Here is a 10665-nt window from a genome sequence, read left to right on the forward strand (position 1 = left end):
AAAAAAAAAAAAAAGAGTACAAGTACTTTTTGAAGTTGAATTGAAGATGCCCTTGCTGGTCAAGTGAACCCAGACATGCTATGCATAGTCATTTTACTGGCCATTCATACACTTTTGAGGAATGATCAATTTCGATTTCACTTCCAACAAGATCTCTTAAAATGTGTATACTTTTTTTTGGTACCCCTGGTATTCTCCATCTGTTTCAGAGGGCTATCAGTAGCTAGAGAGGTTTTCTTATAGGGATAAAATTATGAGACATTTTGCTTTTTGAACGTATTTTTCCTCTTGAAACTTGGAACAGACGATAACATTGTATTTATTTTCAGGGTTTTTTGGAGGGGTCCTCACTTACAGAGATTTGGGTTACTCCTTCAGGCACATTCTAGATAGTGGGTTAGAAAGTTAACAACAACAAAAATTAACTACTACATCCACTAGAGGACACTCTTCTTAAAGTTTAGACTGGTGCACAAGCTTTGGAAAAAAGTTTCAAGGTTTCACTTCAATCCAGTAGTGGGACTCAAGCCTATTTGCTTGCTTGGTTTTAAATAAACTTTAGAATTTGAATAATTTTAGATTTACAAAAAAGTTGCACAACTAGTATGGAGTTTCTGTATGAACTTTACCCAGTTTCCCTAAGTTCGGAGCTTATACAAACCATGCTACCTATAGCAAAACTAAGAAATTAACATGAGTACGCACCTATGAAACTGGATTTCACCTGTTTTTCTATTAATTTTCTTAGGAGACAATCCAGAATACCACATTGCATGTAATGTTTTTTTAAAACACTAACTATAATAACCACAGATGATTATTTGTTTTGCATGAAGACCCACATTTTCTAGAGAAAGGTGAAAGTTAGCATTTTTTCTTTAATCGCCTTATTTCCATTATAAGTGTAAGTTATTTAAGTTTTTCAGTCCCTGTTTTGTGTCATCGACATGTCTGCTTTTTGCAATGCGTGTGGAACCATTTTTAGTAATTTGTTTCTCTTCTGATTTTGTTTCAGTTTATGTTCCCCCAGCAGGATGTCATTAAAAGATGAATGCTAGGAATTAACACTAATTTTGTTAGGTACTGTACTTAGGGGATATTTTCAAAAAATTCTTATTTATGAGATACATTCTGAAATATTTAGTGATGAATGATTTACTTTGAATACTCTAGCAAATAGAATAATTGGAGAGCTAGATTCATTAGATCAGTGGTTCTCAACCTTCCTAATGCCATGACCCTTTAATACAGTTCCTCATGTTGTGGTGACCCTCAACCATAAAATTATTTTCGTTGCTACTTCATAACTGTAATTTTGCTACTGGTATGAATCATAATGTAAATATCTGATACACAGGGTATATTTTCATTGTTACAAAAGGGACACGACCCACAGGTTAAGAACTGCTGCATTAGATCATTCTCTTGCTTTTGTTTATGATTGAAAATGCTTTAAATTTTTTTTTTATTGCCCTCAGTAGAGTGCTGTTGCATCATAGCTCACAGCAACCTCCAACTCCTGGGCTTAGGTGATTCTCTTGCCTCAACCTCCTGAGTAGATGGGACTGCAGGCGCCCACCACAATGCCTGATTGTTTTTTTGATGCTGTTTGGCCAGGGCTGTGTTCCAACCCACCACCCTCCATATATGGGACCAGTGCCCTTACCACTGAGCCACAGGTACTGCCCTGAAAATTCTTTAAACAGTCATTTAAAATGAAAATTTAGAGTTCAGCGTGGTGGCTCATGCACCTAATCCTAGCACTCTGGGAGGCCAAGGTGGGTAGATTGCCTGAGTTCATGAGTTCGAGACCAGCCTGAGCAAGAGGGAGGCCCCCATCTCTAAAAATAACTGAGCGTTGTGGCAGGCACCTGTAGTCCCAGTTACATGGGAGACTGAGGCAAGAAAATCACTTGAGTCTAAGAGTTTGAGGTTGCTGTGAGCTATGATGCCACAGGCACTCTACCAAGAGTGACAAAGTGAGACTCTCTGAAAATAAATAAGCAAAATGAAAATTTAAACCAACCTAAGCAAGAGAAAGACCTGATTCTACTAAAAATAGAAAAATTAGCAAGGTGTTATGAAGGGTGCCTATAGTCCCAGCTACTCAGGGAACTGTGGCAGGGGGAATCACTTGAACCTAGGAGTTTGAGGTTACTGTGAGCCCCTTTAAAAGAAAATTTAAGAGGGTCAGCGCCTGTGACTCAAATGAGTAGGGCACCAGCCCCATATGCCGGAGGTGCTGGGTTCAAACCCAGTCCCGGCCAAAAACTACAAAAAAAAAAAAAGAAGAAGAAAGAAAAGAAAAAAAGAAAATTTAAGAGTTGAACAGTAAACCAGGCACAATGGCTCATGCTTGTAATCCTAGCACTCGGGGAGGCCAAGGCAGATGGATCCCTTAAGCTCAGGAGTTTAAGACTAGTCTAAGCAAGAGCAAGACCCCATCTCTACTAAAAAATAGAAAAATTAGCTGGGTGTTGTGGTGAGGGCTCATAGGCCCAACTACTTGGAAGGCTGAGGCAGGAGGATCTCTTTGAGCCCAAGAGTTTGAGGTTGCTATGAGCTAAGATACCACGGCACTCTAGCTTGGGAGACAGGGTGAAACTCTGTCTCAAAAAAAAAGGCCGGGAACGGTGGCTCATGCCTGTAATCCTAGCACTCTGGGAGGCCGAGGCAAGTAGATAACTTGAGCTGACAACTGAGACCAGCCTGAACAAAAGCGTTCGGGCTTTTGTTCACCACCATCTCTACCAAAAATCAAAAAAACTGAAGCAAGAGGATTGCTTGAGCCCAAGAGTTGGAGGTTGCTGTGAGCTATGACTCCACTCTATCCAGGGTGGCAATTTGAGACTCTGACTCAGGGAAAAAAAAAAAAAAAGTTGAACAGTAGAAGCTCTGTTTTAATGTGATAATAACCCCCAAACCTGCGAACTGTTCAGGTTGGCTGCTGTTCAATTTAATAGATTCTCACAAATCAGTGTAACAGATCCTTGAAGATTCATAGCTCTGTGTCAGAAATCCACATCCCCCAGGCAGCATGTGCTGGAGAGGCTGGAGCAACGAGCAGACAGGGATGCCTGCCCTTCAAGAACTTGAGTCAGACATATTTGAGGTCTGGAATGGAACCAAGCATGCAGTAAACACTGATTACAGAGGAATCTTGGCTGGTAGCGAATACCTGATATTTGCAAGGTGGGGATTTTATTGGCAGTTCCCTTTCTTAGTTTTATGGGTTTGAGGTGAATCATCTCAGCCACGTGGTTAATAAATGGGAGGTTTATTGTAATTACTACTCCTAAGAATAATTTCTAATAATAGTAATTTGTAAATCTCTATAGATTATGATTTTTCCCAGGATCTGCAGCCCGTCATAATTATTGCAATTATGCTATTGATCATTTAACTACTAATAGCTGCTGCCTTCCTGCTTGCTGAAGTCAGCTGTCCCCAACCATCTGAGGGCCTGTCTTCTGGCTCACTGAGCAGACAGGCTGGCACTGAGCTCTGCTCTGCTCTGTGACGGTGGCAGAATCTGTCCAACGCTTTATCTCTTTTTATTCTGCAGCAGAAGTATTGGGAGGCCCTAAACTCCGAGCAGGTATGGACACTCACGCGCTCTCTTCCAGGAGGGACTTGTTATGGCTTGATTTCAGTTCCTGCTTTTGTTAGACCTCCTTGGATGGCTTGGCCCATGATAAAGTCTTTTAGTAAGAAAAAGATGTAAAAGGCCTGGCATGGTGTCTCGTGCCTATAATCCCAGCACTTAGGGTGGCCGAGGTGGGAGGATCATTTAGGCCAGGAGTTCAAGACCAGCTTGGACAAAATAACAAGACCCCCCTCTCTCCCTAAAAATAAAAGAATATAAACATGAGAGGCAAGTCTGAGGATCAGTGGGGTTTTCAGGCTCTCACAGTTCAGAGTTCTCTCTGCTTTGGAGGTCTTCAGGTGAGCCCAGACTATCTGGTAAGGACTCAGAAGTGTGTAACATGACGAAACATGGTTTGGAGCAAAGGTCTGTGAGCAAGCAGAGTAGCTGCAGGTCACTAATGGCGGTGGTGCTGGGTGCGGCTGCCGTGGCTGTTGAAATAAACAGTTCTACACATTGTCATTTTGAGACCTCAGGCAGCTGGCTGCTGTCTCCGTGCCACCCTTGCCTCCAAGTGACAGATGAACATGTTTTATGGTAACTATCTGTGCCTGTTGTCTCCCAAGATTGTTGCTGATATGAAAATAGATCATATTTTGCTCAAATTCTGTTTATGCCTTGCTTCCAGCGATGTTCTTGATTACTTAAAATGAAGTCTTAAGGGACATTATTCTGGGAGCCGGGTGCAGTGGCTCACACCTGTAATCCCAGCACTTGGGGGGCTGAGGTGGGTAGATTGCCTGAGCTCACAAGTTCAAGACCAACTGGAGCCAAAGTGACACCCCTCACCCCCGCGTCTCTAAAAAATAGTCAGGGGCCGTGGTGGGTGCCTGTAGTCCCAGCTACTTGAGGCAACAGGATCAGTTGAACCCAAGAGTTTGAGGTTGCTGTGAGCTAAGATGCCACGGCACTCTACCAAGGGTGACCAAACGAGACTCTGTCTCAAAAAAAAAAAAATTATTCTGGGGATTTTTTTTTTTTTTTGAGACAAAATCTCCTTATGTCACCCCTTGTGTGCTATGACCTCACAGCTCACAGCAACCTCAGACTCTGGCTTAAGTGATGCTCTTGCCTCAGCCTCCCAAGTGGCTGGGAATACTGACACCTACCACAATGCCTGGCTATTTTTTTGTTGCAGTTGTCGTTGTTGTTTAAGCAGGCCGGGTTCGAACCTCCCTGCCTCAGTGTATGTGGTTGGCGCCCTAATCACTGAGCTGTGGGTACCAAACCTATTCTGGGGATTCTTAAGAAAGATATTTTTAAATTTTCTAAGACTTGTGCCACTTTAAAGAGTTTACTTAGACTGGCAGGCAGCTGCCCTGGTCAGGACTCACAAGAATAACTCAGAAGAAGCCATTTAAGAAGCGAGAGCAGTGGTTCTTGATCATCAGGGCTTCTAAGAATCCTCCTCAGAGCTTGCAAAAATGCCAAACCTTAGGTCTCAATCCACAGATAGGTGCTAGGATGGGCCTCCAGCCTCAGTCTTTTTAGTCAGCAGCCTGAGTGCTTCTGTCGTAGTTGGTACAGGACACAATTTGAGAACAGTAATCTAGGCGTCAGGCCTCAGTTTGAAAACAGCATTCCTCAAAGAGCCCACAGCCATGCTCAAAAAGAACGGGCCCTACTTCTGCATCTGGGCACATGGGACTATATAGTCTGAGGGGCCTGATGAGCTCTTTTACTTGGGGTCTTTGCTAAGGTCAGGTGGTTAAAGGTGTCTAGCCAAGTTTGTAATTCCAAGTAAATGAGATGTTTATACTGTAGTGGCTGGCACAGCCCCAAACAGGTACTGGGGGCTGAACTACGTGAACCAAGTCATCTTAGTCCCTGGCTTGCAGGGTCACTGGGGATGAGATGTTCTTTTTAACGTGATGGATTTTTTAAACACCAAGTATTAGAACTCAGCTCAGTTATTGTTGGTGAATCACTAATTGAATTGGGCTCTTTTATTTCTGTCCAAAGCAAAGCCATAGTTTGTGTTTTGTTTCTGTCCATGGATCAGGGAGCCTTGGAGACTTTATTTGGGACCTCTAAGGACTGATCCAGCTTGAGATTGAGGAACTGGTCAAGCGTCTCGTCTTGGAGTGCATGGCCAGGACTGGCTCTTTATCTTGCCCAAATAGATCACATGGCCCAGGGACACATTCTGTATCACCTTTGCTTGTTTTTTTCCTTGGGCCTCAGAATCATCAGTCACAGAAGTTCAGAATGGAAGAGATCTTATTATCTAGTTGCTGATCCGACACCACCACTTACACCTGAGGAAACCGAGGCCCAAAGTGAAAGCAGCAGTTTAAATGACGGGAGGAGGACTTTTGCCCAATCCCCTGGCCTCTGTGGCTGGAACCAACAGCAGTGCTAGGGAGCTGCTTGATCTTGACCCAGGTGCAAAGTTCTTTCACTAATCCATCATAATAGAATAGGACTTTGCAAAAGCTTCATCAGTGCTTAATCCCCCCTCCTTTTTTTTTTAACCTTTCACTTTTACCCCTGCAAATTTCAATTTTCCAAACTTAGCATCAAAGTGATGAACTATTCACTGGCAGTGCCCTCCACTCTGAATTGGAGTTTTGACAAATCTGCTGAGCCTCAGATAGAAAGGAACCCTGGGCAGGGGGGCCAGGAAACACCCACGCCCTCACCTAAGGAGCTCATCATGAGAAAACAAGGCATTTGTCCAAAGAAAGGCCAGGCAGTCCGAGCTCAGGTGAAAATGAGTGGTAGAGATTATACAAAGAGAGAAGGGGGTAGCAGCTGAATGGGCTAAAGCACTCAACGGAGGCTTCCTGGAGGATGGGGCTATTACCTGGGCTATAAAGAATGGGTTGAGTTTGACTGATTGTTTCCAGGTATGAGCTACACCTGGAGGTAAGAATTCTCAGAATAAAGAGAACATGACTCAATCTCACTAGATAAGAACCTGGTGAAAGCAGGGACATTGGAAAAAGAAGGTGGGAAGGGAAGTGGGGCTGGTCTGTTTAGGATGGCTGCTCCTTAATTCCTTCATTTAAAGTTACACTTGTCCCCTTAAGACCTATAAACATGGGCCTAGGTAACTTGTCCTTACCCATTTGTCTTCGAGAATTAGGGTTGGAGCTGCTACCTGGGGTGGGAGATTATAATAGATGGGAAGGATCTCGTCCACCCAGGTACCCTTTGTGTCTTTTCTCCACAGTGGGACCCTGAAGATGTGAACCTTGAAAAGACACAAAGCCAGCATGGAGATGCGTGGATCCCAGATGCACAGGGTTTCTTTGAGACCAATAGACTTGACCTCTGATGATTAACACTAATACCTTGTGGAACCAGCCCATCAGCTCCCAGCCCTTTCAGCTGCTTGTCAGTAACAGAGCTGGGATCAACCTGTACTGGCACAGATGGCAGGAATTTCAGCTCTACAGAAGCTGCCCAAGAAAAGTGAGGAACCAGGAGCTGTCACTGAGCTTGACTCATCAACATCACGCCTCAGAATGGAGCTAAGACTTTGGGTCCTGCGGACAGACTGGCATAGGCCCGGAATTTGTTCTGAAGATTAAAAGTTCACAGGTGGCTCTTGCTTTGTAAAGATAAACCTTCATCCAAAGGACACTGGACCCTCTTTTCACTTTATTCCCTTGAGATTCAGTCACAAACAGAATACCTGTTAGATGCTGGGAACAAGCTCACCTAACAAATAGCTAATGTGTTTGGATCTCCACGGAGCCCATTCTGTAAGACTGGGCTAAACCCAGGAGATGAGAGGGGTGGACCCATGTGCCGGGTGTCTGAGGCACACGTAGGAACTGACGGGGCCGGGCTCTGTCCTCCAGCCTTTCACTTGAGTTATCTGCCGGAGGTTACAGATAGGACTGCGGAGTGAAGCAAGTGCTTCTGAGCATGTTGGTATTGCGAGAACACACAAAGCAAATTGCTGTAGGTACCAGGACTTCTTCCAATCCGGCGAGGTGTGCACTGAGGCAGGTGTGCAGGTGAGGGGCTGTATGCTTCAGGAGGTAACTAAATGCATGCAGAGGATAAGAGGCATGGTAGGCGGTGTTAAATTCAAGCACAGCAATCCCATTTTCTGACTATTTAGATACTGTGATGGGTGACGGGAGGGTTCAGGGAATGGGGCTAGGGTGGGAGTGAACTCTAGGGTGAGTAAATTCTGATAGAATGAAGTATCTCACAGAGGAGGACAGTGGTACGTGGGTCTCCCAGTGCAGTTACAGAAGTCTGCCACGAGGGGAACTGGCAGAAATGCCAAGAAACACAGCTTTACTGCTGGCTGGCCCTGACTCCATTGCAGCGGCCTCCTCCCTCCTGAGAATCAGTGCAAAACCCGGCAGCAGGGAGCGGGAAGCAGGTTGGTTCTATGGTCTCTGCATAGATCCTAACCTCCCGGGTGACTTTTTAAAAATATGTACACATATTTACTGCTTTTACTTTAAAAAGATACCCATTAAAATATTACTAATGATTAAAAACAAGTAAATTCATAGAGTTAAATATAAATTCAGATGAAACAAAATTTCAACGTGGATTAAATTTAACTTGTGAATTATGAAGGTGCGCCTAATTGCAAAACTTGTTTTCTTCATATGACATCTTGTGTTTCATACATCTTGACCTTGAATTCCCCCCCAATACAGCTTTTTGGGTAACATTTATGTAAACATTGAAGCCTATAATATACATTCTTATTACCATTGTTTATAGTCATTAATCTAAAAAGTTAAACTCAGATCCTTTTGTAGTTCATAAGCATGATGATTGGGTTTTCATGCGCATTCATGAGATGTGCCTCCCACAAATCTTGTTATGATGTCGTCGGCACGTTACCCGTCTGACATGAAAAAAAAATATATAAGGCGGCACCTGTGGCTCAAAAGGGTAGGGCGCCAGCCTCATATGCCAGAGGTGGTGGGTTCAAACCCAGCCCAGGCCAAAAAAAAAAAAAAAAAGTTGAACATCAAAGTTTAGATTGGGTCAATCCCCCATGGCGGGCAGCAGTCCCCACCGCTAGTCCCCAGTGCTACTTTTGGCAGCAGGATCAATCTCAAGCATACTAACTCATCTATTTACCAAAAGATGACAATTTACAAAGAGTTTTACTGATCTGTCTATAAGAAGCACCTGTTTCAAATCAAGCCTAGTGTAATATACACTTCATAAAATGTGTACTAAGGCAAGGAAATAAGCAAATGTAGAAAAAACAAATATCCAGAAACAATGGAAAAGAAGAGCTTACATTATCGGAGAACATAAGCCTTAAAATATGCATACGCGAATGCAGGAGGATTCTGATAGCTATATCCATCATGCTTTATCCATACAAATAAAAACTTTTTACTACAGAGGTCATTGGTGGACAATGTACTAAATGTACTAGATGGTTAATACCGAAATTTGATTTTCCACCAATAACAAAAATACAATTTGACCAATATACACACAGGCTTCAAAAATCTTTTAACTATCAAGATGGAGTAGGTAGAATATGACATTCTCTATTTATAAAACAGGAGCATTTGCATGGAGCTGCTTAATATTAGAAAAAGCCAAGAAATGGCAAATGCAGCATTTGAAAATAGTTTGACACCTTACGATAGAATTACCATCCAGAAAACCACTGCTCTGAGAGGAAATCTGAACTGCAGGGAGAATCAGGGCCCAGCCGTCATGGATAGAAAAACAGTTTCTCTTAATCATTATCAGGATTCATTTATAAAAAGCTATAAAACTTCAAGGAAATGTTTTCCCCTAGTCAAGGGCAAAGGAAAGGCAGTGGCAATCACACCTCTGGTGGGATGGAGAGACCTCTTTTGTGAAAATTGATTGGAAAGAAAGAATTGTTAGTTTTGGTAAGACTGAACATTTAAGCATACAAGAATTTTAACGTTTACATGGCTTTTGAAACTTTTAACAATCATTATCTTAAAACAAAGACATTAAAAAGGGAAATACTGGGCAGCACCTGTGGCTCAAAGGAGTAGGGCGCCAGCCCCATATAGTGGAGGTGGCGGGTTCAAACCCAGCCCAGGCCAAAAACTGCAAAAAAAAAAAAAAAAAAAAGGAAATACTATTGATTAAGAAGATTTTTTAAAAGTTTTTATTAAATCGCAACTTTATACATTGATGCATTTATGGGGTTCAGGGTACTGCTTTGATATACAATGTGAAATGTTTACATTGAACCAAGTAACACATCCATCACAATTATACACATTTCTTAATAGTTTTGAAGTGTACCATTGCATCATGCACATTAGGTGAGGTCCCCCCAAATACCCTCCCTCTTCCAATATCCCCCTCCCCTCCCCTCTCTCTCCTCTTCCTTTAACAGGATGCATGAAAATGCTAATTTCAACTCTCCACAAAATAAGCCCATTGTAAACCGGCCAATTAAGATAAGACTTCCAGAATTTCAGGGGAAGGTAGAAAATCAAAAGGAAAGGTAGCTACAAGAATGATGGTCAAAATTCAACCCCCCAAACTAGATATTTCCAGATATACTAATGGACCATATATTTCAGTGTGTTGTGAGAACACCGGCATGATTTCTCTTAATTATAGAGGGGAAGCATCAACCAGTACAAAGTCTATATGAAGGTTATTAAATTCATGGAAACCATCAGGAAAAGTACATGACCTATTCATCGGTGGGACTTCCTCAAGTATACTAACAGGGGAAAATAATTTCTGTAACAATAGAAGAAAACAGATGAGGCTAAGGTTTGGAGCTCATAGTAGCTATACTTTTGATTTATTTTGGGTGACACCTGAAATAAAGTTTTACCACACAAGTACCTCTTTAGAGGCCATCCTATCTCTTTAGAAGATACTAAACTAGAGAAAGTCTAACTGACAGTTCTAGTATGTAAAGAATAAAAAGAAATAAGAGTCTATGTACAATGTCTGCTTCAGGAAAAGATATATATTAAAACATCAAGAAGGTGGCTCGGCGCCTGTGGCTCAAGCAGCTAAGGCGCCAGCCACATACACCTAAGGTGGCGGGTTCAAATCCCCAGCCCGGGCCA

At 42.6% G+C, this 10665-nt stretch overlaps 1 protein-coding gene and 1 non-coding gene across 2 annotated transcripts in view; both read left to right on the top strand.

Annotated features, from left to right (window-relative positions):
• The window catches only part of TMEM44 (transmembrane protein 44), a 33354-nt gene extending 25332 nt beyond the window's left edge, over positions 1 to 8022 (top strand). The window contains exons 10-11 of the mRNA XM_012806896.2: positions 3566 to 3598; positions 6822 to 8022. Coding sequence (XP_012662350.1) covers positions 3566 to 3598; positions 6822 to 6926 — 138 coding nt within the window. The 3' untranslated portion in view covers positions 6927 to 8022. The remainder of the gene's footprint in view (positions 1 to 3565; positions 3599 to 6821) is intronic.
• Positions 8023 to 8370: 348 nt separating this feature from the next.
• On the top strand, positions 8371 to 8477 carry LOC111726313. The gene has a single exon (XR_002774122.1). It is a non-coding gene; the product is annotated as a small nucleolar RNA U13 (small nucleolar RNA).
• The last annotated feature ends 2188 nt before the right edge of the window (positions 8478 to 10665 follow it).

The sequence above is a fragment of the Otolemur garnettii genome, unplaced genomic scaffold (assembly GCF_000181295.1).
Source record: "Otolemur garnettii isolate 467f Iridium unplaced genomic scaffold, OtoGar3 scaffold00060, whole genome shotgun sequence".
In the NCBI taxonomy this organism is placed as follows: domain Eukaryota; kingdom Metazoa; phylum Chordata; class Mammalia; order Primates; family Galagidae; genus Otolemur; species Otolemur garnettii.